The sequence below is a fragment of the Alternaria arborescens genome, assembly GCF_004154835.1.
Source record: "Alternaria arborescens strain FERA 675 chromosome Unknown contig_8, whole genome shotgun sequence".
Taxonomy (NCBI): Eukaryota; Fungi; Ascomycota; class Dothideomycetes; order Pleosporales; family Pleosporaceae; genus Alternaria; species Alternaria arborescens.
In genome coordinates, this window is record NW_021167863.1 from 604,257 (window position 1) to 630,275 (window position 26,019).

Consider the following 26,019-nt stretch of genomic DNA (forward strand, 5'->3'; position numbering starts at 1 on the left):
TGTCGGAGTAGGCGCGAACAGGCAGGGCCAGCCGCGGCACGCTAATAAGCGAGTCGCTCCTGCCAGAGCCTAAGATTCATCTCCAACACCAACAACTACGAGCCTCAACCGCAACCAAGACGTCGACCATCACTACGAGCAACTGCACCATGTCTGACGAACGCCGTCCCCGATCGCGCTTCGACAGCGACGATGGCGAGCGCCCTGCACGCTCGCGCTTCGATACAGACCGTCGCTCTAGGTCGCCGTCGCGAAGGGAGTCCGAGTCGCATCGCGCCCGTAGCCCTGTCGCCCGTGAAGGCACAGACAGCCCTGCATCGTCCAACTTCAAGAACGACGCTGCTGCGAGGGCGGCGGCTGCGGCTGCCAGGATCAACGCGCAGATTCAGGCGAAGAAGGGCATCCAGCATGTCGACGTGCCACCTATTCGCTCTGTATGTCCACTCTACCCATCCATATGCGGCCGTCGCTGACAGACTCCAGGCCGCTACTCCTCCAGTCGCCAAGTCGCCTGCCTCCAACTCCGCAGCGGCCATAAACAACGAGACGTACCAGCAGGATGGTGACTACATCAAAGACATTGAGATCAATGATCTCCGTAACCGCTATACACTGACCAAAGGAGCTACACAAAAGAGGGTAAATAACTGTTTTTGCTGTCCACTGATCGTATAGGATCATGCCTTCTTCATGCTCTGCAGCGCTACGCCTCTGGTGACCGTGTTGCGGGGCTGAAGTTGGTCCCTGTTTGCGCATCTCTCTATGAGAGTCAGAGCTTACTTGATCTTCTAGCGCCCCACCCATCTATCAAATGCTAACCTCCATGTGCCATCTAGATCAAAGACGAGACTGGCGCCGGTACGCATATCCCGATTACAATCGTTAACCCTTTAGAATACCTGCTTATACATGCAAGATGTAACCACTCGCGGAGAATACTACCCTGACAAGAACATGGCAACTGCTACTGTACGTGAGCAAGTCACACATTCATGGGCTATGCTAATCTCGCAACAGAACCCGCCGCTGTACCTCCGTATTACTAGCACCTCCAAAGAAGGCCTGGACAAGGCTGTAGAAATGATCGAGGAGATGATGAAAGAAGACCTTCCTAACCTGGTAGACGAACGTCGCTTCCGTCGTAGGGAGCCCGAGAACTTTGAGCGCGATGAGTTTGGTCGAGTACGATATCCTTGTCAACTCAGCAAACATGTTGCTAACTGTTTCTAGCGCAAGTGGCCCGAAGAGAAGATCTCTGTAGGTCTCGAGCCTATTAGCGGCTTTAACTTGCGCGCACAGGTTGTCGGTCGCGGTGGCGATAACGTCAAATTCATCCAGCAGGAGACAAGCTGCAAGGTCCAGATCAAGGGTCGCGGTTCTGGTTTCATGGAACCAAACAGCGGCCAGGAGAGCGACGAGCCCATGTATCTCCACATCGCGTTCGTACACTGGTGCCAATTCCCTTGTTCGCACTGCTGACAGATTTTAGTGGACCTCGTCCTGAAGGTGTAGCTCAAGCGAAGCAGCTTTGTGAAGAGCTCCTCGAGAAGGTAAAATCGGATTACCACGCGTACAAGGAGCGCCCACCACCCAACCGTTACGGCGACCGAGATGGCTATGGTGGCGGACGACCCGGGTACGGTGGCCGTGGTGACCGTGGTGACCGCGATCGCAGCCAGAGCTACGGATATGGTGGAGGAAGCGGCGGGGGTGGTGGCTACGGCGGTGGTGGCTACGGCAGTCAGGGAGGTCACAACGGTTACGGCGCACAAGAGACTATCATGTCCCCTGCTGCTGCTACACCGACCGCTGATGCCAACCAACAAGCCTTTGACGCGAATGCTGCACAAGCATGGATTGCTTACTACCAGCAAAACCCAGAGGCTGACCCTTATGCTGCGTATGGTGGGTATGCGGCGTATCTCGCACTTCAGCAACAGCAGTACGCTGCGTACTACGGCCAGACTGGTGCTCAGACTGGTTATGGACAGACACAGTCTCCAGCTCCCGGTGCTGGCGCGGCTGCACCACCTCCGCCACCACCTTCAGAACCTGCTTCTGGCTATGGCTCTGCTCCGCCGCCGCCTCCACCAGCTGCATCGCCCTCCAACTACGGAGCGGTCCCCCCACCTCCTGGCTTGTAAGTGTGGAGCAACGACTATGATCTCGCGCTTACGACAGCCTTTCAACTTGACTTGATTGATTCAACCTAGTTCGATTTGCCTTTGCGTATTGACTCACAGTGTGGTGGATTTGGTTGCAAGAGTTCCTCTATCGCTTCGGCGCGTTTAGTTTCTTCATTGTTTGATACGCGCACGGAGCACCGTCTTGGGCACGGTAATAGTCTGCCGATTTGGAGTTGGCACTTTATGCAGGATACCGATGCCATTGCTTTAGTATACAGCTTTAAAATGGTTCAGCTTCTTATCATACCATGTACTTTTGATGATGACTTTGACGTGTGGTTTGATTGGTCGAAGTAGCAGGGGTCGGTCGTTGGTTCCCCATGCCCGGCTCGCGTGCGTTGACCTAGTCTTGGTGTCCATGCCTCGGAGCGAAGTCGCTCGGAATCGTCGCTCGGAGCATTTGAAAATGATGATTCGTACACGCCACAGACAAACTACAGGATGCGGTCGAATATACTTCGCGCCGGCCAAGCAGCCAACTGCAGAGTGAGTATTCTTGTGTGCAATTGGCAATTCAAGCAGCCTTGAAACTCGATGCGACTTTTGTAGTCATCGCCGTCGCATTTCTTCACTGGACGTACAAGTGGCACAGAACGCTGACAGAACTCCAAAGCCTCACCTACTCTCCTCTCTGCGCCAATCGTCCTTCCAAGCACGAAGATGTCTAGCCACGAGCCACGACCCGCCCACTGCCCGTAATGTCGACCTCGCCTCCCGCACCCCACCCTACGCCAAGTTGCTCTCTCGCCTTGAAGAAGTACGGCGCGTACTGGGATCTTCACGACAATTGACTTTGGCCGAGAAGATTCTCTACTCGCATCTTGAGAGTCCAGAGGAGTCGCTTATGAACAACACAAATGGTGGAAGGAACATCAGAGGTCAGGCAAACTTGAAATTGAAGCCGGACCGCGTTGCTATGCAGGATGCCAGTGCCCAGATGGCTTTGTTGCAGTTCATGAGCTGCGGGCTGCCGAGCACGGCGGTCCCTGCTAGTATACACTGTGAGTAGCCCTTGCGAATGAAACATCGTCTAGGCACATACTGACCAAATATATAAGGCGACCACATGATAGTAGTCAGTAGCACCCTCGAGGCCGTACAAGATATACCATGAGCACCTCGCTGATCAGACTTCACAGGGAGAAAAAGGTGCTGACACCGACCTTCCACAATCGATTGCGGGTAACAAGGAGGTTTTCGATTTCCTCGAGTCGGCAGCGAAGAAATACGGAATTGAATTCTGGCCACCAGGCGCTGGTATCATCCATCAGTCTGTGCTGGAGAACTACAGTGCCCCTGGCTTGATGATCTTGGGCACAGACAGCCACTCCCCGAATGCTGGAGGGTTGGGATCAATCACAATCGGTGTCGGTGGTGCGGACGCAGTGGACGCCCTAGTGGATGCGCCATGGGAGCTTAAGGCACCCAAAATTCTGGGTGTGAAGCTCACTGGAGAACTCAGCGGATGGGCTTCCCCGAAGGACGTAATCTTGAAGTTGGCTGGCGAGCTGACCGTCCGGGTATGTGGTTTTGAGTAAAGCGAGATATTCCAGGCTAACGTATGCTTAGGGTGGCACTGGTTTCATCATTGAGTACTTCGGACCTGGTGTGCAGTCTTTGAGCTGCACTGGTATGGCGACTATTTGGTAAGGCTCGTATATAAGCTCCACGCGCATCATAAGTTCTAACACATTATAGCAACATGGGTGCCGAAGTCGGCGCAACTACCTCGCTCTTCCCCTTCTCTCCTGCACACATCCCCTATCTCCAAGCCACACATCGAGGACCGATCGCTGAGGCTGCTCAAAAGATTGCCAATTCACCAATGCAGCAGAACCTCCTCCGTCCCGATGCGGAAGCCGCTTACGACAAGGTTATTGAGATTAACCTCTCAGAGCTTGAACCACACATCAACGGACCATTTACTCCTGATCTATCAACACCTCTTTCGAAGTTCAAGTCAGCAGTGGAAGAGAAGGGGTGGCCACAAACCTTCGGCGCTGGTCTCATTGGTAGCTGCACGAACAGCTCTTACCAGGACATGACCCGATCAGAAGAGATCGTGAAGCAGGCATTGGCAGCTGGCCTTAAGCCCAAGGCGGATTTCTTCATTACCCCTGGCAGCGAACAAATCCGTGCAACGTTGGAACGGGATGAAACCCTCCAGACGTTCACTGAAGCTGGAGGTACTGTGCTGGCGAACGCTTGCGGGTAAGTTTGTCAATATACCTCGATGGACTTCCAGTGCTAACAACCTTAACGTCCTTGCATCGGACAATGGAAGCGTACCGACGACGTAAAGAACGGCGAATCTAACGCTATCTTGACCTCATACAACCGCAACTTCCCCGGTCGTAATGACGGCAACCGAGCAACAATGAACTTTCTGGCTTCTCCTGAGCTCATCACCGCTATGTCGTACTCTGGCTCCACGACCTTCAACCCAATGACTGATTCTATACCGACGCCAGACGGCAAGCCTTTCAAGTTCACGCCACCAAAGGGCTCTGACCTCCCCTCTGCCGGTTTTGCAGACGGTAATCCTGACTTCATGCCTACACCGGGTGTCCCAGACCCTAGCGTAGATGTTATTGTCTCACCCACCTCTACCCGCCTGGCGCTCCTAGATCCGTTTCCAGCATTCCCTGACTCCGACTTCACAGGCCTAAAGGTACTGTACAAGGTCAAGGGACAATGCACAACAGACACCATTTCGGCTGCTGGACCATGGCTCAAGTACAAGGGCCATCTGCCCAACATCTCTGAAAACACACTTATCGGCGCTGTCAACGCGCAGACAGATGAAGTCAACGTCGCCTACGACTTAGACGGCAAAACATCAGGGATCCCAGAATTAGCAAAGAGGTGGCGCGATCAGGGCATCGAATGGCTCGTCGTAGCAGAGCACAACTACGGTGAAGGCTCTGCACGTGAACATGCTGCCTTGCAACCCCGGTACCTTGGTGGTCGTGTCATCCTCGCCAAATCCTTCGCCCGTATCCACGAGACCAACCTCAAGAAGCAGGGTATCGTCCCTCTGACTTTCGCCAACGAAGCCGACTACGATGCGTTCGAAGCTTGCGACGAAGTCGCCACAAGGGGGTTGTTGGACGTACTGAAGAGCGGTGGTAAGGGCGAGGTTGAGCTTGTCCTCAAGAAGAAGGATGGTAGCGAGAAGGTTGTCAAGACCAGGCACACTCTATCGCAAGATCAGTGTGGCTTTGTGCTTGCTGGTAGCGCACTGAACCTTCTGGCCAGAAAGGGTAGGGAGATGAAGGAGGAAGTCACTCGGAGTGCCGAGCTAACTGACTGAGTCGTGTGCAATAAGTTTGGATGTGTAAAAGTGAGCATGTAAATGGCGCTATTGGTGTCACGGCGCATAGACGATCCTAGCAACAACAACCTTTATTTCAGGTCAGATGTACTATCCTTGATGAATGACTTGCGAAGTGTGATAGATGACGGGCTGCTGCGAAGCTTTAATGTTCTTCTATGCCTTCCCACCAAGCAAAAACTCATGTCTAGCAAACCTCACCAGTCCACTCACTCCATCGCTTCTTACACAAGAAGAATGCAACTAACAACACATTGAGAGCATGATACAAAAAAAAAGGCAAAAAAGCATCTCGGGCGGGGCTCGAACCCGCAGCCTTTGGATTAACCATGGATACAGTTAGTAGAAGTCCAACGCGCTACCATTGCGCCACCGAGACCGTCAAGCGGAAATAGAGACTTCTGGCAAATTTCTCAAAATTGATAGATTATATATCACTTGTGTTGTGCTTAGAAGCACCACGTAGATGGTCATCAAGTTCGGTCGAGTGAAGTTTCCTTGCGAAGGCTGCCACGTCACACGCCAAGTGGGGTATGCAGACGTGGTTCTCCTTGTCCGATTCAGGCATGTTGTACCGAAGCAAAACCAACGTGTGTGCGATGTTAGCACGACCAAGCTTACTTCATCGCTACTCATGGTTCTAACATCGGTATAATTCCTTGAGCTTCAAGGCAATCATTACACATATCCTTTTATACGCTTCTAGCATCACGATACAGTATGTCCTAGTGCTCGGCGAATCATCAGCTGAGCTCGCACGCATTATAGGTATTCTAGTCTGCTTAGTCTAGTCGCCATGAGCTCGCGGTTGATGGGAAGGTCAAGCAACTGGTATCAAGACTCCCCAATCTTCTGAACCATCTCTAACAAGACCTCATCCGTCAGTTCTGACCTAGTTTCATCGTCACTCTTCTTCCGCTTCCACACCTCCTGAAGCTGTAGGCGGTTTGACTCCCAACTGACCCATGCAGCAGCTTGTAAGAAACAGTCTGTGATATCATCCAGCTTCTTGAGTTGACCTTGTGTGGGAAGTGGCTCTGTTGAGACTCTTTTAGCTTTCTTAGGCTTTCTTGACTCTAGTGGTCCGCACAGCGCTTCACGGGTAGCTTCGGCGCCTGGCGTTATGCTGAACATTATGCTTGGTATCGAATCGCGTGTTACAGATGCTGTGGAAGCAGGTGTTGAAGTGAGCCATGAGCGAAGGAGAGCGATCTTGGCTTGTTTCTCTGCCTTGGTTCGACTGGGCTTCTTTTTTGCAACTGACTTGTCTCCTTCCTCTCCGCTTCCCGCTTCTAGACCATCCCTGGATCTATCGGTCTTCTCGTCCATTTCCGGAGAGTTCCTAGTCGCCCGAGTGAGCCAGTATTGTCCCACACGTTTCGGATCTGCACTGAAGACCTCGTACACGTTTCCTGTACCCAATGCTTCAGCTCCCCCATTCAGCCGCTCTGCATTCATAGTTTGCAGTACCGCCCACAACATGCCTTCTAAGGTGTTGACGCGGAGAGTCCACTGTTGCACTGCACTGCTACCGCCAGATCTCCACCTCTGCTTCTCTATCAAGATGATATCTGGTGACCCTGTCAGAATGGTGTTCCTGAACAACCCATACGCTGTCTTGGACAAAGCATCCACAGAGTATGGGTCTGACTCTTCATCAGCACTCGCCGTATCTTGCTCTGTAGTTGTAACTTCTGATCGTTCGTGAATGTCATCATGTGTGGCTTCAGTAAGATTGATCTTTTCCCATCTAAGAATCTCCATTGCCGCATCTAGGCTATTCGTGAACGGATAGGAAACTTCTGCCTCACAGAACGCCAGATTCTTGATTCCCATATCGATGCTCATGATGCGGAATTTCTTGCTTGCGGACTCTGATGTTCTCCATGGTGATTGGCTGTCAGGAAGTCGAGGCTTTCCGATAACGCGTTGGAAACGCTCTTGGAGTACTGCCTTTGTTCCTGATGATGGTGCGCCGATATGTACGAGTAGTGATTGCAGCGCTTTCGCCGTTATAGCGCGGGATTTTGGTGCCATTGGCACTGACAGCCTTTTTTCGTCGTTCCAGGGATTGAGCAATTCAGATGGTCCCCAGAAAAGTATTCCATTGACTTAGGCGTACGGAGACAGAGAAAAGCGTACTAGGCATCGTAAACCGTGATGCGTTGATAGAAATATGCAAGATGAGCAGCGAAGACCGAACAAATGTAGTCATATCATCATATCCTGGACTTCATCGTGTGAGGATGTGTTGGCGGAGAAAGTTTGTGGGTGGAAAGATGGGGAAAAAAGTCGCAGTAGACATGTCTTGATTTAGCGTGGAGCGTATCCACGTGACGCGGTCACTGAAACTACAAACTTCAAGTTCAAATACAAGTTTGTTGTGTCAAGAACAATGTGTCTTGTTCTTCCGGGGATATCATATCGTTATCATATTCCTAACACTCATGCGCTCAATGCAGCATAAGCCTCCATCTTCCTAAAGCTAGTACCAAACTCGGTCCCCATACACTACGAAATGACCCATCTCTTTTCCTCGGCTACCCTTCGCAGATGAGATCAAAGTCTGGGAAGTCTGGATCAGGCCCGATATTTGTACTCGCAACTGCACTATTAAAGTCCTTGACTTGCGCGTTCTTCTGCGCATCGTTGCACTTATCTATCAAGAATGTTAGCTATGCTTGCGCTCTTCACAGTCGACTTCCTCCCAAGTCTTAGAAACGGAAGAAAAAGCTTGACTCACTTTTCTGCTCGTCACAGTCGTTCACGCTCAGACCGCTGCCATCCTGCCTCTTCTTCCCCTTCTTCCCCTTGTCGCCACCTCCTCCACTCCTGTTTGCAGTATCACTACACCCTTTAAATTGATTATCGCAACTTCTCTGTGCCGCAGTATCGAAACTGGTAAACGTATCCCCGTCGACTTGGAACGGACGTTCTTTGTCTCCAGAATTTGTGATGGCGGATGCACGCGTCCCACCAAGGTTGCCGTCGAAGGTCTGCAAGTTGGACAGTTGACGAAGGAAGAGTTGATGGCGGGGTACCAAGGACATTTCCCAGTCTGAGGAGATGAGAGCGGGTTGTGGAGATGCGTGGGAAAGGGCGGGGAGTGCGAGATGGATCAGAGCAAGGAGAGCTGTGGGGAGAAACATGATTGCGTATTAACCGTTCCCGGTTGAGAAGTATGCTTGAGGATGATGTGCCGGGCGTGGTTCCTGTCCGTCGAAAGACTGCCGGACGTGAATCTCGCCGTCAATGAATCCTGCCTAGACGGAACGATGGCGGTGCTCAATGATATAGCCGGGCGTAAAAGTTATCGGTAATGATTCTTGCCGGTACTCGAAAATGTCGGTGTTTAAAGATGTTGCTGTGCGTGAGAGAGGACGGTACTGATTATCGCTAGGCGTGAAAAATGTTGTACGTAAATCCTCCTTAATTCCAGAATCGGTAAATATCCTATTAGAGTATATCGGCACTGCCTGTATATACAAAGAAGTAATCGCAGCCAAATGAGTGTGAATATCGAACAGTGTTCAAGGAGAAACCCAGAGTAAAAGACCAAATCCCAGCCTCAAAACACCCACTGGGGTCAACTGCATCTAAGTAACGCCAAACCCCTCCATCTCCGAAGCGCCGAACATGCATTTCTCATGCCAAACGAGTTTGGGGCCCAGCGGTCACAAAGCTTGTTTAGGAAGCATCGTGGTGGTTGCTGCGACAGTGCTGAAACACGACCATGGCCAAACCCCTGGACACGCATGACATGCGCACACGTAGACATTCGAAGGGAAGAACAACACCCTGTATGAGAATAAAGGAGCGCATGAGAGTAATGATGTAATAGATGAATGATTTTGACAATCTGATCGAATTCGCTATGGGGGGGTATGACTATGCTAAAACAACAAAAGAAGGCAAGAAAGACATGCCACGCTCGATTACAACAAGTTAAACAGGTGAACGAAGCAAGTGCGACGACACTGACAGGACGAAAAAAAAAATGCTTGGACGAAAGTGGCCAGCTATCTCTTCCTGAATTGATGGTATACGTCTAATCTACATGTGTGCAATCTTGTACAGACTGACCACGATGCGACGGTATACACTAATCTGCATCGCGAATCAGCACCTGTGATGCACCATACTCACGCAAACCATATTCAGTAATAAAGCACCACCTCCAGATCCGACTATTAAAGCCGTGTTTGCGCCGTATGTACAAGCTCCATATTGCTCTCGTCTCTCAAAATCGTTTCCAGTTCAGACAAATTCCGCAGATAGTCGTTGGTATCATAACGGACCCTCGCAACAGGCCTATGTACTTTTTGCGGGCTGAGCTTCGCCTAGAAGTTAGCAGCCGCATTGGGGCGTCCTCCAGGGTTGTGGTATTGCTCGAGGTTCGACTGGAAGGGCGACGATCCAGTGCCGTTCTGTGGCTTGTCACCAAGGGCTGAGCCAGTGCCGGCCATGAGGTCATCGTCGTCTTCGTGGACACGTGCTTGACGCTTCTTCATGCGCCAGAAGACGAGAGCGATACCACCGAGGAGGAGGGCACCGCCTACACCACCGACAACGCCTCCAATGACCTTCTTGTTGGAATCGCTGATGCCGCCGCCATTGTCGCTGTCGCCTGCCTGTGCAGTAGGTGGGTCTGTGACAAGGGCTTGCCCAGTGGTGGCAAGGGAAGTGCTGGTGCCTGTCGAGGTTGCAGTGGTTACTTGGCCATTCTCGAGAGTCGAGGTGACGGTCGTGGTGTACTCTGAAAGGGAAGTTGAAACGAGAGGTGTAGTCCTGACAACCGCTGTTGTCCTTACGGAAGAGCTGGCCTCCCGGGTAGGGGTTGCTGAGTTACCAGCGCTCCCGCCACCACCGGTCGCACTTGTGCCTTCTGCAGACGTTCGGGTGTTGTCGTTGTTATTGTTGCTATTGTTGTTGTTATTGTTGTTACCGCCATCGGTAGTTGGTGTTGCTGCAGGAGTCGAAGCCGGAGGAGCGTCAGGTGTGGGGTCATCGGAAGGTGCTGGATTGTTCGTGGTTGAAGGTTCTGGCTGAGGAGTCGCTGACGTCGCTGGTGGTGCGGCTGACGATGTGGCAGGAGGGGCGGCGGATGAAGCTGGCGGGGCAGCTGATGACGTTGCGGCTGCGGGGGATGCTGAAGAGGCGCCGGTGCCTTCGGCGTCTTGCCTCTTGCCCTGGTGGATGTACTGATTGATGCCGTCCATGTGAAGATCCTCTAGCGTAAAGGCCGACGATGCGACAGTGAGGACAAAAACCGACAGCCAGGCCTTGGGCAACATGTTGCGCGGGTTGTTGAAGGAAACAGACAGAGAGTGGTAACTGGTTTTTACTCTGGAGCTGACGCGCGTTTCACGAACAGGCGATTAGTTGTATTAAGGGGGGGCGATACGGGTGAAAGGCGCGTAGGCTCCTGTAGTTATGTGTATGTATATATCAAGCGAATAAACGAGGGCACGAATGTGAAGTGACAATAGAAGACTGAGCGAGTGTCGAACCGGAAGCCGGTGGATGTGCTTGCTAAGGTGACGAGGAGAAAGTGGAGCGACGAGTGATCACGTCTACACCCAAATTTAGGTCCGGAGAGCGCACTAAGCCGGACCCGACGCCCTGCAGCGCACTCAGCCGCCCACAAGGGTTCTAGAGCTTTGACAGACAGACCCTCTAAAACGGCCAGCAACAGACGAGTCATTTCCCCTTCGAAGACTTTGCATAATCAATCATGTTGACGGTGAGTAGTCTGAGCATGCAGTGGCTCCATGGCTTTGGCGCGTGAATAACAGTGTTGCGTGTCCTTGTATAAGCCACCGCCTTCAGTCTTGTGCCACGCTTCACAAGAGTTCAACACCCTACAGTGCAAGCCAAGCGCGTTCCGTAAACATGTCTACAGCCAATTGTCCAAGTCCAAACATTCTTCATAGAAAGCCTCGCGGGCGCGCCTCGGGTTTTAAAACAAACCATGGCAGTGCGCATCGCAAAGTCTAGGCAGTCCAGGAAAACCCCGAATGAAAAATGTGCATCCTCAACAGAAACGCCAGCAATTTGCCATAGGCATACATGACCCCGAATCCCGTACTACAGCACTACTAGCCCACACTGCTGCTTTTTGACCCTTCCCTCGTCTTCAGCCTGGTCGCATGGTGCCTTACAAAATCACCAAATACCATTCGTCAACAATCTTTCCAATCTGCTACTTCGGTTCCCGTCTCCACTTCCTAAGAGGCTACCTCGGCTGGACTGGGCTGCTTCCGGCATTCCCTCCGTCTGGACCTGCGTCATATCGTCAAGCCTTGCTGCACGATTTCCTGCACGCCCTTGTAACAGAAGAAAACTATTATTGTGTCTACTTGTATAGGTCGCACGACGCGCTGTGTGGGCAAATACCGTAACGCACCATGCTCGCTGCAGTCATGTCTCATCACAGTCTGCCGCTGACTACTCACGAGGCGCTGTCGGGTGTCTTCGGCTCAATCTCGTTAGCTTCATGGATCTTCCTGTTGGTGAGTAACAATTGATACAACCTCGTTGTCCTCATCTCCCTAAACATGGGTGGCTTTCGCCATGTATCTCTGATACTGCCTGTGCTATTCGTGGAACCGCAACTAGATCTTCGGGCACGCGACACCATACATCGCCGTACTTTAATCTAACAACCAACTGCAGGTCCCACAACTAATTGAAAACTACAAATCTGGCTCTGCAGATGGCATCTCCCTCGCCTTCCTTGCCGTCTGGTTCATTGGCGACGTGACGAACCTCGCGGGGGCTCTCTGGGCCGGTCTCGTCCCTACCGTCATCGCCCTCGCCGTCTACTTCTGCTTCGCAGACCTCGTCCTCATCTCGCAATGCGTTTACTACAACATGAAAAACTCGCGCCGTGGCGATCGCAAGACTTCCACGCAGTCTACCAATAGCATCGAGGCGCCTTTGCTCGGTCGCCGCGACAGCAGCAACGTTGGCTTGCCTGGCAGTCACAGGCGCGATTCTGCTGCGAGCCGCAGGCGCCGCGCAAGCTCTCTCCCTACAATCCCCGATGTCGGTGACGGTGCCAGTGAGTGGGTAAAGAACGCGTTGAGCATCGCGGGAGTCTGTATTGTCGGCGCAGCGGGATGGGCTATCGCGTGGAAGACCGGTGTTTGGGTCCCGCAACCCCAGCACAACACCGAGGATGCCTCGGACAACCCGGTCGGCGCAATGATCTTGGGATACGCGAGCGCAGTGGCTTATCTTGGGGCGCGCATCCCTCAAATCATCAAGAACCAGCGGGAGAGGTCTTGCGAAGGCTTGTCGCTGCTCTTCTTCATGTTGAGTTTGCTGGGCAATGCTACCTATGGCGCAGGAGTAAGTCCACCCACCTTGTTACTCATAGCTAGAAATACCTGACTAACATCACACAGATTATCTTCCATTCGCAGGAAAAGGACTACATACTCACCAACCTCCCTTGGCTCATCGGCTCTCTCGGTACAATGGTCGAAGATGTGACTATCTTCGTCCAATTCCGCGTTTTCGGTAACGGTGAGGCATCTTCTGCCCTTGAGGCTTGATGCGTTCTGCTGCGTCCATAAACGATCATTCGTGTCTTACGGTTGGCGTTGTTGTATCTACCGCTGGATGACGGTATGATCTACTAAAAAGTTTGTGTGTGTACGTACTTGCATCATCAGTTTTGGATACCCAGTACAAAAAAAAGAGACCTGTGTTTGAGCGCCATTGGCGAGGTAATGTTGTATCATGAAGCTAGATTTTGTTCACCAATCTAAAGGATTAATTACATACTATAGTCAGTCGTCACGACGTTGCACATCATGAAGTTCATGCAGAATGATACATTGATGTGCTGAAGACAGAACCTTGACAGACTCCCCATGGGGTATATTTGACCCCTAAGCAGTCTATAAGCGCCAGAAGAGACATGAAATAAGATCCATAGCTTCTACCATATAAGCCCCGTTCCATAATGTCGAAAGAACTGTCTACTTAGCATGGCTGTACTTTTGCTCGTGAACACCGATGGCACTGTGATATGTTAGTCTTGCATCTAGCACAACATGAAGAGGGAAACTTACCGTCCAGAAGGATCCGTCTGGTTGCTCCAGGTAGGTGTCCATCGCATGACAGTATCGGCACAGTAGCTGGGGAAGTGCTCGTCAAACATGCATCTGTACCAGTATGCCTCCTTAGTATCGGGGATGTCGTTACCCCACTCCTTCTTTGGGTTCTTCATCATCTCGTCGGTGACGTGTAGCTCGGCGTTGTCCTTGAGCGCATCGATCCATCCGTAGCCTACACCGTCAGAGAACTGCTCCTTTTGTCTCCAGAGGATCTTCTCGGGAAGGTAGGGCTGCGTCTCTGGCTCGTCGGTTGTGTCGAAAGCTTTGCGTAGGATGTATTTTTCAATACGGCCGGCTTCGCGATCGATAATCTTGTCCTGAGGATCGATGTTCATTGCTGTGTTAAGGAAGTCCTTGTCGAGGAAGGGCACACGCGCCTCAACACCCCAGGCAGATGTTGACTTGTTGGCGCGAAGACAGTCTGCGAGATGAAGGTTCTTGACACGGCGGATACATTCTTGGTGGAAAGCAGCTTTGTCAGGTGCGTTGTGGAAGTAGAGGTATCCACCAAAGATTTCGTCACTGCCTTCTCCTGAAAGAACCATCTTGACTCCCATAGCCTTGATCTTTCTGCTGAGAAGGAACATGGGTGTTGAGGCGCGGATAGTTGTTACATCGAAAGTCTCAAGGTGGAAGATGACATCTGTAAGTGCGTTGAGTCCATCTTCGATAGTGAAGGTGAATGTGTGGTGCTTGGTTCCGAGGAAGTTGGCCACTTCCTGCGCAGCGATACCATCGGGAGAGTTGGGCAAGCCGATGGAGAAGGAGTTGAGCTGTCCTAGGAGCAGATCTGTCTGGAGCTCGTTGGAGTCATCGATACCGACAAGTTGGTTCTGCTGTTCGCTGGCGTTGCCAGTAGACGCAGCAGCCTTCTTTCTTGTCGCCTCGTTCAACCGCAGAGTTTCCCGCTGAGCGATCGAAGCCACCAAACTTGAGTCAAGACCACCAGAGAGAAGAACACCAAAGGGAACCTCCGCCATCATGCGTTTCCGCACCGATCGCTCCAATGATTGCCTCAGCTCCTTGTAGTCTACAGGTTTTGTAGGAATGTTCTCGGGCTCGACGAGCCACTTGGGGTCGTAGTATCGTGTGAGCGAGTCTGTCTTCGAGTCGTAGACATGACCAGGAGGGAACGAGATGATGTTGTCGCAGACGGGATGTAAGCACTTCAGCTCAGAAGCGAAAAACACGGCGCCTGGTGTAGTGCTCGATCGACCCATGTAGAAGGTAGTGATGCCAATGGGGTCGCGTGCTGCGATCACACGATCTTGAGCCTTGTCGTGAAGGACCCATGAGAACATGCCGTCGAGTTTTCGGGGAGCGTCGATGTCATGTTCAAGATACTGCCGCCAGTCAGCCTCTCTCCGCCGTAAAACATGTTCCAGGTCTTACCAGAGGAATGATAACCTCGCAATCTGAGTGTGTCTTGAAGTTGTATGGGTTCTTGAGGGACTTGCGGAGAATTCGGTGGTTGTAGATCTCGCCGTTGACAGCCAGAGAGACGGTTCCCTCATCGTTGACGAGCGGCTGAGCGCCAGAGTCTAATCCGTGTAAGCTTCCGTCAAAAGCAACGATTTCTGTGTGACTCCTTACCGACGCCGACAATGCTCAAGCGCTCGTGTACCAGAACTGTTCGTATTTAGTACTGTATATGCCTAGAGGCTCTTACAGTCACTCACTGGTGTCGTTCGCAACCCAGTTACCAGCTGCAAAGTGTCAGTCATCATGTACTTGATCGCACAGAGAGTTATCATGATGCTTACACCAATCTGGACCTCGGTGGCTTGTCGATCAGTCAGCATAGAAGTCCTTGTGGTGAATTTGGCTAACTGAGGGTTTAGGCGGATTTACACACCGGACACTGCGCGCAGTTAGTCAATTGGAAACTCTCACAGGTTATGGGGGGTGGACTTACGCCTTGCCCATTTTCAGGGCAGTCGGCTTGAACTTTTGCACATCGGGGTGCCTGTGGGGAAGTTAGTCATGTATCAACATAGTCGCAAACACCTGGTGTTGAAGCAATGCAACGTCTGGAGGGGCAATTGCGGGCGCAGGACGGGTGTAGCATACCTGTAGCAGGCGAAGATACCACACATCTTTACTGCTGGATTGGTTTGGAAGGGGAGGGAAGGCAATGTCAGAGCGAAGAGGGGAGATCAGGGACAGCCTTTATCGTGGCTAGAAATTATTATAGAGTCATATCGCCCGCCCGAAGTCGCCGCAGGCCAGCTTGCGCCCCACATTTTCACTGCCAACCCCGAGCGCGTTCAGACCGCGGGATTGGCAGTATCCACTATCTTGTACTTGTAAGGATATGACGTTGGGAACCGTGGGCAGTCCGTGACTCCACAAGTTTGTTCGCACTCGTTTTGTGCATGCTCAAACGCAACCCCACAACTGCCATGGAGGAGTCGCATCTTCCTATTGGCCAGTGCACTTGCGAACATCGCCGTAACTAGAGAGTCACCACGCGACACGGTCAGGGTGCAAGGCGAAATATACGTAGACATTATCTGTGTGTTTAACAATTTCAAGACTTTGCAGCTCCGAATTATGTAGCTGTTGATACATGGATACTTTCCATACCAATGTGTTTATGCCTCCCAAGCAGCTGCTACTCCGTATGCGTAACCAACGACAGACCCTTGTCCAAGCAAGAAATACCCAAATGGGAAAGAAATGCACCTATCCATCCTTTCGTCCAGCGCCATACTACCGCCCTATTTCTTCGTCTTCGCGTGTCGAAAGATGCCGTCTGACTCTCCACTGTCTCTGTGCATTGTAGATCCGGGGTCGCAAACGGCGCACGGTGATTTTACTGGTACTCTCATAGAATGTGTTATGGGAAGGCGCTTAGAAGAGGAAGTAAGCAATCAGGAAGCTGATGAGGCACAGAAGGGCTGTGATCTGGACAGACACACCGCCCGCGGGGGCTTGCTGTGTGCTTAGCGAGGACGATGTTTCTTGCTTCGAGTCCTGCGCGGATCCTGTCTTTCGCTGGCGGAGACCGGTCGCCTCGCTAACTTGCTGTGTCAATCGCGCAATCTGCGCCTTGGCTTCAGCAAGCTGAGCCTCGACATCGCTCGAGGATGGTAGAGCATTAGAGACGGTTCCAGCGGCAGAGCTGAAGCTCGACTGCATGTTGCCGCCCGTTGCTGGGTTGTATGTCTCGTTCCTAATCTCTCCCAAGTTCTTGCTGTCTGATGGGCGGTCCTGGGGAACGGAGACAGGCCCCGAAGCGTCTGACACGCCACGCTGGGGAGTCACGGCCTCGGGTGACGGAGAGGAGAGCATCGAATCGCGGCTAACACCGTTGGTTCTTGCGGGAGTTGCGCTGGAGGAGGCATCGTCGGGAGCGAGGAAGAGAACCCTGATCTTTTTCTCTTGAATGGAAGACTTGGCGGTTTGCTCAATGTGCGACCACTGCAAGCAGTTGTTAATATGCATCGACCTGTTGCTGTTGGTCCAGAACATACCAGAGATCCAACGTTGGTGAACTCCTTGTCTGCGGTGACGAGTACAGATTGCACCAGGAACTTGTCGCGGCATTTCGCATCTGGCGGTGGGTCCTCCTTCATGGCTTGGAGGAGAACTGGGCGCATGCGTTAGTTTGCTGCAGTCTTCCAAGGGATGCGCGCATGGAGGGCATGCATACTCTGAACTTCGACATCCTTGCCAGGCTCGATGCGTCCGCTGTTCGGTCTCACGCAGTATCTAAAGCACCCGTTATTAGCTGTTGTGGGGGAGAGGTGTCGCGGGCGTCGTACTGCTTGGGGGCCGTGGTTTTCACCTTCCATGTGTCAGCTGCTAGTCCAAATTTCACAGTCTAATCCAGCAATTGATAGAGAAGCCTGCTTACCTTGAAGGCGATCGGGTCAGAGTGCGGGTTCTTCAAGCGGAGGGTCTGCGACACCTCGTGCTGAAAGGGTCCTGGCTAGATTAGTATCCTTGTGGCCCCAATGCTGCATGCGAAGCTTACGCTTGAAACCAAGCTCTACGGGGTCGAGCTCGACGGACATGGTGGACGCGCGTAAGCTGTAGGTATGCGGTGGTGATTGTGTCTTCCAAGGTTGGTAATCGGATCCGCGGTACGGGGTAGAGTCGCGATGAACCTCGGGAGTCTTGGAAAGGGGGGCGGGCGCGTGGAGTGAATCTAGAAGCTAAAATCCCGGGGATAGAGTGCGCAAACGGTGAATATCGAGGCGGGTGTGAAACTGGGTGGTTGCAGATGGTAGGGAGGAAGGGCGGATGGGTGAGGACAAGTAGCTATGACGTCCCGCGACGCCTCTTGATTCTGGAATCCCGAGGTGCCTCTAGTGTCCACCTACGCAAACAATCACAGCCGGCAAGCGTCACTCACTGTCTAGAAATCATACAATATCTCATCAAAGAGACAGTGACTGTCTGATCTCCCTTCTGTCAGAGTAACATTGTATTGCTAAGACTAGGCGCGTCTGATCTACGGTTCATCTTCTCCAAGGTTCCACCGCTACCGCCGCCGCCTTACATCCACATTCCATATAAAGCGAGAGCCTCCTCCACTACAATCACTTCTCACATCGACTTGCTAATAAACTACAACCTTGTCGAATCAAGCACCCAAATCAAGGCACTCCAAAAAGAAAAAGAACCCCCGAAACTTCTCACAACTTCGACCCTCGTCCTACGCCGCATTCAAAATGGCCTCCTCAGATCTAGATACCCTCATCGACATGGGCTTCCCACGCGAACGCGCGGAACTCGCTGTTAAAGCTACTGGTGGCCTCCAGCCTGCCATCGACTGGCTCGAGACCAACCAAGACAAGTCTATCGATGACATCAAGCAAGAGCAAGCTACCGCCGCCGCCAATGCCTCAGAAGAGCCTCCCGCGCTGCAGCCTGGCGAGGAAGCCAAGTCCCTCGTTTGCGATGAGTGCGGCAAGAAGTTCCGCTCAGTAAACCAAGCCCAGTTCCACGGTGAGAAGACCGGCCACGAGCAGTTCTCCGAATCCACCGAAGAGATCGCTCCTCTCACAGAGGAACAGAAGGCGCAACGACTACAAGAGCTGCGCGAGAAGCTGGCGGCCAAGCGCGCGATGCAGTCAGAGCAGGACAAGGAAGACCATAAGAAAAACGAGCAGATCCGCATGAAGGCCACAAAGGAGTCACAGGACATTCGAGAAGAGTTGCAGAAGAAGGAGCGCTTAAAGGAAGCTGCTGCCAAGCGCGCAGAGAAGAAGGCAGACGAGGATGCGAGAAAACGGGTTTTGGCCAAGCTCGAAGCAGATAAGCAAGAGCGAAAACGCAAAGCTGAGATCGAGAAGGCGAAGCGCGCCGGCCAGGCTCCCCCCGCCGCTCCTGTACAAGCTCCTCTGGCTACATCCTCCGGTCCCACTACCAGCAAGCCTGCGAGCGCGTACACTGAGGCACGATTGGCCCTGCAAACACCTGGTGGGAGGGTCATGAAGAACTTCCCTGTAGAGACTACGCTCTTCGAGGTGGCACATGCGCTGGAGCAGGATGGCATCAGCGTCTCAACGTTTACTACCAACTTCCCCAAGAAGACGTACGATCGCAGTGACTTTGGCATGACTCTCAAGGAAGCGGGTATGGTACCTAGCGCGGCTTTGATCATCGGATAGAGTACAGTGACTGTTGTGCTGTCAGATGATGATGGGTATGAGATTTCATGAAGTGGCGTTGAGGTATCGGTGGTGAATACCCCAGAAGAGGATACATGGAGTGGCGTTGATGTATGTTTCGGCAACTGAAAGCCAGACTGTAGATGATATAACGACCGATGAACCATGAGATACATAAGTCACAGACGTAGATCAGGTCACGTATCTTAGCGCCTACTCATGCTAATCCGAACACACGCCAGTATCCATCCAGTGCCGTCACGATGGAACACCTCAATCGTACTCGTCAATATCATATCTCCCCGCCTCCCTTTGTGTACTACACCACTCCTCACTTGCCAACCCACCTTCCTTCCGTCTCACCAACGCCTCCGCATCCTTACACCAATCGCATGCAAAGTCACACTCGGGCGTCTCCTCATCGGCAAAGTACGCAGCGATAAGTTTGTGTCGACACTTGTCCGTCGCCTCACAATAGCCAACCAGTGCCTGTAAGCTCTTCGCACGATGCATCATCTGTTGCTGCTGAGCCTGTAATCCCGCCCCTTGTTTGGGCTGTCTCGCAATATCCCTCGACAGCGAATGCGCAGCGCGATCACGATCCTCGCGGCCGTAATACAAAATGCAAATTGATGCTTTGCCGTCTCGTCCTGCACGCCCGGCTTCTTGGTAGAAGCCTTCAAACGACTTGGGAATTTGCCAGTGGACTACAAAGCGCACGTTTTCTTTATCAATACCCATACCAAATGCTGTTGTGGCGACGACGACATCGTAGCCGGCTTTATTGGCTACCCAGCCTGAAAGTGCGTCTGCACGTTCTGAAACGGAGAGACCTGCGTGGTAGGGCTTTGCGCCTATACCGTCTGAGCGGAGACGAGCGGCGAGAGACTCGCAGTCTTTGCGGAATAAAGTGTAGATTATGCCTGGTACATTGTCTGAACGTTGGTTCTGTGAAGCTAGTTGAGAGGCACGCTCAGCGTTCTCGGCACGGCGCGCGTGGATCGATTTAAGAATTTTGATGAAATCATCATAGTGGTCTTCTTCGTCAGATTTGAAGCGGACTTCGTAGTGAAGGTTCGGTCTACTGGTGCTCATACGAAACATTTTTAGCTTCTTCGGGTCCAAGGCGAGCGTAGTGATGATATCGTCTCTAACACGCGCTGTTGCCGTTGCTGTCAAACATATGACTGGTACATCAGGAAATTCCGTCTTGAAGAATGACAATTGCTGAAATGAAGGTCGAAAGTCATGCCCCCATTCACTAACGCAATGGGCTTCGTCGACGGCGATACGAGCTAATTCCCCTTGAGCGTGAATAACTCGTAGGATCTTGCGAAAGTTGTCTCCTTGGCAGAACTCAGGTGTTACATAGAGCAAGCGGGTCATAGGATGGCCACATTGAAGGTCGGATATGATCCTCTTTTTGTCTGCGGGTGGTGTAGTGCTGTTGATTGTCTCAACACGGATGTTGGCGTTGCGCAGAGAGGCGACTTGGTTGTTCTGATAGCTAGTCAGACTCTATACTGCAATGGAACAGTGAAGAACATACCATCAGTGCTAGCAGTGGAGATATGACGACAGTAACTAGCAACATTAGCAACACTAAAATCTCTCATCTTGTTTAAACGTACTCCCAAAGTCCACTACCGCTGGCAGCTGATAACACAGGCTCTTTCCGAAGGAGGTTGCTGCCTGAAGGAAGACGTCTTCGCCCTCTAACGTAGCCGTGACAACCTCGCGTTGTAATGGTCTGTAGAATAACTTAGTACGAGCAAGCATTCATTAGGTGAGTGGCATACCGGAAGCTTGCCTTCTTGAACACCTTCTTCAACGTAAAGTCAAGGTTCGAGTACGGTCGTTTCCTCTTGCCAGCCATGACTCGTGACATGAGGTACAAAGTTCAAGACAAGGGGGCAGAAGGGTCAAGGGAGTTGAGTTGGACTTTTCACCGCCCGTGTGGTTGTTGCGGCAGCCTTGTTAGGGAGCGGATCATGTTGGTCCAGACGTCTGGCCGATTGAGAATTGTGGAGACCTTCAGAGGGTGTGTATGTGTTGCAGGAGCGACGCGTCGGTGCACGTGGCGGAGAACATATTCAGTCGCGCTAGCACGTGGGCCCCCACTACGAGATCTAACCTTGGAATAGCTGACAATCTTTTACGTCTCTGCCAGCACTAATCCTACCGAGCTTGTGAATATTGAACCATGATGTGAATTGGATGCGGTATCCATGAAACCTGTGTAACGCTGGCAAATCCTGACCTCACGTCTCGACTGGAGTGCTTGTACCGGCGACACCATGAATGATTCACACTCTGCAGCGCATATCCCCTCTGGTTTCGTGATCAAAGATTTCTCTACCCTGCCGCCAAAGACTCGCTCAACAGTCGCAGACAAAGTGGCCAAACTTGAGAGAAAGGTCTTCCCATCAATCGAGCACTTCAACTACGACGTGGAACTTAAGAAAAAGAACACTGGACTACTCTTGGTCTTCAAAGAAGATGACACGGATAAACTTATTGCATATCTCGTCTATCAACGGATGAAGAGATTAGCGTGGCTGCACAAACTTTGTGTGATCGAGCAAGAAAGAGGAAGAGGTATCGGAAAGGCCTTGATTTACTACCTTCGCCATCAAATGGGAAAAGGAGGCTGCAACAAGATCTTCTTATGGGTGGACGAAAGTCGCGGGCATGCCAGAGCGTTGTATGAGTTGTGCGGCTTTCAACAGTCTGAATGCCGTCCTGACTACTACGGTCCTGGGCGGACAGCACTCAAGCTTGAACTGGAGCTCGGAGACTGAACGAATACATGGAAACTCGAAACCAGCCCTTGCGATGTCGACTATCGCAATTTGCTAAGAAGATCGTCAGGATGAGAATAGTAATATTCCTACGAGGAGTGGAGAAGGGTCACGATGCGGGACCGTTCTCCAGACAGGATTTGATAGCTTGACTCCAGCCTTCGATCGCTGGCGGACCATCTAAAGTTCGACTCTACTGTGTCATCATCTCGGACAGGTCACCCGCTAGATTTCCTGCCCGAGTCTGACAGGAGACGAGGCGAAAATGCGAACGCACACTGTGGCGTTTTGATGAACAGCCCGGCTCTCGAGAGGAGAAGAATATGTGGTGATCTCAAGGGCCGTAAGAGAAAGTCTCAGAAGAGCAGCATTTGGTTCAGCTGTAGAAGTAGAAGTAGGTGTTAAGATGCACAAGGCAAGGGTTGTCAAATTTGTATTCAAGATCTATGATGGCAAGATTCATTCATTTGCTTCGTTATTCTGTCGTCCATATCTCCAGAAAAAGCTATGTAGCAACGTTGTCTATCCCAGGTTATCGTCCGCCTACTCCGTACGCCGAGTTATGCAAGTTTGGTCCATGTCTTAAGTCCCTACAACTGGATATCGTTGTTAAGCAATCGCACCTCCTCACCCGGTTTGAACGCCGGGAGACCAATGTATGGACATCCGTCGCACCTGAAAGCATCGCCCAGTGCGCAGTTTCCACAACTGCCAACCTTTCCCTGCACTGTGAAGTCCACTTCGGCGAGGTCATCGGCGTCCAACTTTAGGGAGTTGAGCGCTTTATCGGCGGAGGAGCGTTTAGCGGCGTCTTCGGCTTCAATCTTCTCTTTCATACCGCAGGTACAGTCTTTGCAGGCGCGTCGTCGCTTGCCGGGTTTGGGCTGGCATTCGAGTGCTGGAATCATGTTAGCAGAGTGACGCGAGGTAGCAAGGAAGAAGTGACGCACGTTGAATGACTGGACGTGCCAGATCTGCCTCTGTAATGAGGTCGTCCTCGTCGATTAGGTCGTCGTCTTCGCCTGTGATTATTGGGTCGTCAAGATCATCACTGAAATCGACAAAGCCTACACCGACTGGCTTGACGGGCTCAGCCTGAGGCTGGTTGCGCTTGCGGTTGAGGTTGAGCTGGACGGAACCGTCTGGGTTGACTGTATGGTTCGCACCATTTGTGCCGTTTGTGCCGTTTGCCTTCTTGCCAAACTTCAGCGGTATCGACACAGGCTCCTCTTGCTCAGGCTTGGTCATGCCGTCCGCGGTCTCTGTGAGCCCTGCCAGGATAGCCTCGGTCTTTTCTGCGCCTTGGAATGGACCCGCCTGACTTTTGAGTACTCCTCCAACCTTCAATGCGCTGACAACTTTGTTCATGACATCGCGTGCCAATAGTTTGTGGCTTTCGCGCGTGGTACCGTCGGCGTCGGCGAGGAGGAGGACAACATCGTATGTGGAGGCGGGGAGATTGACCAGACCAGCAGCGATGCGATCAAGCATTTGCAGGTCGGTCGAATTGCGGTCGTGGATTTCGTAGACTTGGTCAAGTCGCTCTGGGTGCGCCGCAATCGACGGCGTGCCGATCAGAAGGCATCGCGGGGCCATGGTGGGGTATCGTGGCACGGTACGTTGATGGAGGGGCAAGTTGGTGTCGCAAAATCAAAGCGTAAAGGCAGAGTCACTACGAGAAGAGCGAGAAAGGTTGCGAGAAGAAAGGAGTGTAGTAATTGAGAGGCGCGCCCGGGAAACTTTTCTGAAGACAGTCTGCGGCCTCGGAGGCGGAGAAAGCGCTGCTGACGAAATCAGGGAGAAATCCGCGGCGATTGGTCATACGACGAAGGGCTGATTGCGAGCTGACCGAACACGTGATTTTGAGTCAAGCGGAATGGCGGCATATGTATGAGTGGATCCTAGGGCGCATTAGCGTGCAAGGAGCATACATCCAGAATCCGGGGTAATCATCGTTGCTGTGAAGCCATGGAACCATGAATAGGCCGTAGTAGACACAGTATAGTACTGACGCGTCGTTGGCACGATATGCATCTTGAAATTGAGAGCTCCAAACGTTTGTGCATGGCTGTGCTGCTGTGTCGAAAAGATTGCAGCCCACGCGACACCGACCGGCGAGATCCAGGTACCGGTGACGTACCTTCCCCCTCGTTCCTTCCCTACATAGCTCTGGAACCGAAGATCCGACTGATAACAATAAGTGTCAAGTTACTCTATACAGGTAGAAGCTATGAGCACAATTGAAGTAGTCGGAGCTGGGCAGCTGAAGGCGAACCTTCTAGAGGCGCATCTTTACAGGGTCCTATCTTGGCCGCGATATAAAGGCAGGAGCTCCTCCCAGCTTCCCCGCCTTTGCCCAAGCCGCGTGAGATGCACTGCACCAGCCTTTGACAAACAAACCAACAACCATCGTCCCTGCTAACATCGTCGTTGCTAACATCTTGCTGCCACTTGTCCACAGATCTGCAAGGTACGCATTCTGGCCGCGTTGCTTCACGCAAGAAGACGCCATCGGGTCAAAGCTTCCATCACGAGACCATGTACTGACCCGCTTGAGCTTCTTACAGTCGCAGTAGCTTCGAGCCCGCCGCTCCTGTCTACTTCAACTCACGTTGACTCTCTTCCATCACCATTACAACAAACCCACATTCAATCCATCCACTACAGATACCAAACAGTAAGTACTGCCTTTTGTCTCATGTCTCACGCACCTACCTTTGTTGTATTGAGCATGTAACGCCTGGAACCACCTCAATGGCTCATCGGCGTAAGACGGCAGGAGAACTACGGGACAACATCAACATGTTCGTACGTCATGCTGACTTCCATAGTGACTCGCTCCCACAAGTTCACTGACCGTGACCATGCCGGCATTGCTGATGGCACTGCCGAGCGTGAAACGAGACTTCCCAAGTTCTTTGGCAAGTCTGGCCATGCTGACACCGACCCTACCAAGACGAAGAAGGGTGGTAGTGGCAAGGGCAATTGGTGAGTACAGTCAACTTGCTTCCTTTCGATGCCTAGCAAGAGCATCATGTTCTGCAAAATAACCTAGCTCTGCCTATCACGATACTCTTATATCTCAGAGTCAGTGACTGACCACACCTTCACAGGGGCGCCGCCGGCGATGAGGTCGAAGACATCAGGCCCAACATGGCCTACGCCCGTCGTCGAAGCAACTCGTCCACCCACAACATGAAGGACTTCAAAACCAAGTTCGAGACCATTGAGACCGAGCCCGTCTTTGAAGAGGAGATCCACGGTCCTCTCGGCGAAGAGCTCGAAAAGCAGAGCACCACCTCAACCGAGAACAGCATTGCTGAGGAGGAACACGACAAGAAGATGTAAAGGCCAAGTGCGGAGCCTACGGGCAGTGGCATGGCTCCAAGTTGACTGTGTGGCCGGCTTGTGGGAAAACCTTGCCCGCCTTGAGCAATTTGATAGAGCAGATATGAGCGTCTTTCCAGGCTGATATGCTCGCACATGTACCATGTTTCTCTGGGAGGTATTTTACGTTCTCTAGTACAGCCATGAGTGGTCAGGAGAACATTCATGGTTGGAAGCTGATGACGACGGCGCTTTTGGACAACTGTAATGAGTATGATAAACGAGATACGAAATAAAACATAAATCGAATGACTGTTCTGCCTGACGTGTATAGTTGAAAGATGGTGCTCTGCTCTAAATCGGCTGGGATGGGCTATGTGCGTACAAGACTAAAGAAATCAGTAAACACTTGCACTGATGCTCCTGTGTGCAGCCTCTGTTGTTGTGTGAGTACATAGCGTAGAGTGTGCAGTAGGCAGAGAGTTCGTAATGGTACTCGACAGCCCTGGGGGTGAAACCAGGTTGCTAAACTCCGGCTCTAGCGTGGCACGGATCCCTGCCCATCATCAAAGCTTCGATGCATTCTTAGTTGTCACCCACAACACAGCGAAGAGCCAACACCAT

General features: G+C 52.0%; 14 protein-coding genes across 14 annotated transcripts; 7 read left to right on the plus strand and 7 right to left on the minus strand.

The window, feature by feature from the left end:
* Positions 1–149: 149 nt before the first annotated feature.
* AA0111_g4409 (hypothetical protein) lies at positions 150–2,144 on the plus strand (the record flags this gene model as incomplete). The annotated part of the gene is made up of 7 exons (XM_028650409.1): positions 150–434; positions 484–639; positions 837–858; positions 917–969; positions 1,018–1,182; positions 1,231–1,439; positions 1,490–2,144. 7 exons carry the CDS (start codon positions 150–152, stop codon positions 2,142–2,144), a joined length of 1,545 nt encoding a protein of 514 aa, XP_028507784.1.
* Positions 2,145–2,627: 483 nt separating this feature from the next.
* AA0111_g4410 (putative aconitate hydratase) lies at positions 2,628–4,401 on the plus strand (the record flags this gene model as incomplete). The annotated part of the gene is made up of 6 exons (XM_028650411.1): positions 2,628–2,672; positions 2,800–3,187; positions 3,245–3,261; positions 3,326–3,706; positions 3,756–3,832; positions 3,885–4,401. The coding sequence occupies 6 exons, from the start codon at positions 2,628–2,630 to the stop codon at positions 4,399–4,401; spliced, it is 1,425 nt and encodes a 474-aa protein (XP_028508002.1).
* A 162-nt stretch (positions 4,402–4,563) lies between these two features.
* AA0111_g4411 (putative aconitate hydratase) lies at positions 4,564–5,499 on the plus strand (the record flags this gene model as incomplete). The annotated part of the gene is made up of 1 exon (XM_028650412.1): positions 4,564–5,499. The coding sequence occupies one exon, from the start codon at positions 4,564–4,566 to the stop codon at positions 5,497–5,499; it is 936 nt and encodes a 311-aa protein (XP_028508001.1).
* An 855-nt stretch (positions 5,500–6,354) lies between these two features.
* AA0111_g4412 (hypothetical protein) lies at positions 6,355–7,557 on the minus strand (the record flags this gene model as incomplete). The annotated part of the gene is made up of 1 exon (XM_028650413.1): positions 6,355–7,557. One exon carries the CDS (start codon positions 7,555–7,557, stop codon positions 6,355–6,357), a length of 1,203 nt encoding a protein of 400 aa, XP_028507896.1.
* A 503-nt stretch (positions 7,558–8,060) lies between these two features.
* On the minus strand, positions 8,061–8,669 carry AA0111_g4413 (hypothetical protein; the record flags this gene model as incomplete). Its single annotated transcript, XM_028650414.1, has 2 exons — positions 8,061–8,179; positions 8,264–8,669. The coding sequence occupies 2 exons, from the start codon at positions 8,667–8,669 to the stop codon at positions 8,061–8,063; spliced, it is 525 nt and encodes a 174-aa protein (XP_028507895.1).
* Positions 8,670–9,860: 1,191 nt separating this feature from the next.
* On the minus strand, positions 9,861–10,814 carry AA0111_g4414 (hypothetical protein; the record flags this gene model as incomplete). Its single annotated transcript, XM_028650415.1, has 1 exon — positions 9,861–10,814. One exon carries the CDS (start codon positions 10,812–10,814, stop codon positions 9,861–9,863), a length of 954 nt encoding a protein of 317 aa, XP_028508003.1.
* A 1,113-nt stretch (positions 10,815–11,927) lies between these two features.
* Positions 11,928–13,079, plus strand: AA0111_g4415 (hypothetical protein; the record flags this gene model as incomplete). The annotated part of the gene is made up of 3 exons (XM_028650416.1): positions 11,928–12,032; positions 12,196–12,873; positions 12,930–13,079. The coding sequence occupies 3 exons, from the start codon at positions 11,928–11,930 to the stop codon at positions 13,077–13,079; spliced, it is 933 nt and encodes a 310-aa protein (XP_028507897.1).
* A 429-nt stretch (positions 13,080–13,508) lies between these two features.
* Positions 13,509–15,742, minus strand: AA0111_g4416 (Asparagine synthetase [glutamine-hydrolyzing] 2; the record flags this gene model as incomplete). Its single annotated transcript, XM_028650417.1, has 9 exons — positions 13,509–13,551; positions 13,602–14,989; positions 15,039–15,187; positions 15,240–15,275; positions 15,326–15,352; positions 15,410–15,429; positions 15,502–15,507; positions 15,562–15,612; positions 15,717–15,742. The coding sequence occupies 9 exons, from the start codon at positions 15,740–15,742 to the stop codon at positions 13,509–13,511; spliced, it is 1,746 nt and encodes a 581-aa protein (XP_028507898.1).
* Positions 15,743–16,499: 757 nt separating this feature from the next.
* AA0111_g4417 (hypothetical protein) lies at positions 16,500–17,665 on the minus strand (the record flags this gene model as incomplete). Its single annotated transcript, XM_028650418.1, has 6 exons — positions 16,500–17,069; positions 17,123–17,238; positions 17,302–17,360; positions 17,414–17,436; positions 17,506–17,576; positions 17,626–17,665. 6 exons carry the CDS (start codon positions 17,663–17,665, stop codon positions 16,500–16,502), a joined length of 879 nt encoding a protein of 292 aa, XP_028508004.1.
* A 660-nt stretch (positions 17,666–18,325) lies between these two features.
* On the plus strand, positions 18,326–19,267 carry AA0111_g4418 (hypothetical protein; the record flags this gene model as incomplete). The annotated part of the gene is made up of 1 exon (XM_028650419.1): positions 18,326–19,267. One exon carries the CDS (start codon positions 18,326–18,328, stop codon positions 19,265–19,267), a length of 942 nt encoding a protein of 313 aa, XP_028507894.1.
* Positions 19,268–19,540: 273 nt separating this feature from the next.
* On the minus strand, positions 19,541–21,143 carry AA0111_g4419 (ATP-dependent DNA helicase; the record flags this gene model as incomplete). The annotated part of the gene is made up of 4 exons (XM_028650420.1): positions 19,541–20,767; positions 20,817–20,851; positions 20,899–21,017; positions 21,067–21,143. 4 exons carry the CDS (start codon positions 21,141–21,143, stop codon positions 19,541–19,543), a joined length of 1,458 nt encoding a protein of 485 aa, XP_028507893.1.
* A 421-nt stretch (positions 21,144–21,564) lies between these two features.
* On the plus strand, positions 21,565–22,068 carry AA0111_g4420 (hypothetical protein; the record flags this gene model as incomplete). The annotated part of the gene is made up of 1 exon (XM_028650422.1): positions 21,565–22,068. The coding sequence occupies one exon, from the start codon at positions 21,565–21,567 to the stop codon at positions 22,066–22,068; it is 504 nt and encodes a 167-aa protein (XP_028507811.1).
* A 590-nt stretch (positions 22,069–22,658) lies between these two features.
* AA0111_g4421 (Fe-S cluster assembly protein) lies at positions 22,659–23,664 on the minus strand (the record flags this gene model as incomplete). The annotated part of the gene is made up of 2 exons (XM_028650423.1): positions 22,659–22,966; positions 23,019–23,664. 2 exons carry the CDS (start codon positions 23,662–23,664, stop codon positions 22,659–22,661), a joined length of 954 nt encoding a protein of 317 aa, XP_028508016.1.
* A 1,219-nt stretch (positions 23,665–24,883) lies between these two features.
* On the plus strand, positions 24,884–25,416 carry AA0111_g4422 (hypothetical protein; the record flags this gene model as incomplete). The annotated part of the gene is made up of 2 exons (XM_028650424.1): positions 24,884–25,056; positions 25,182–25,416. 2 exons carry the CDS (start codon positions 24,884–24,886, stop codon positions 25,414–25,416), a joined length of 408 nt encoding a protein of 135 aa, XP_028507796.1.
* Between the last annotated feature and the right edge of the window lie 603 nt (positions 25,417–26,019).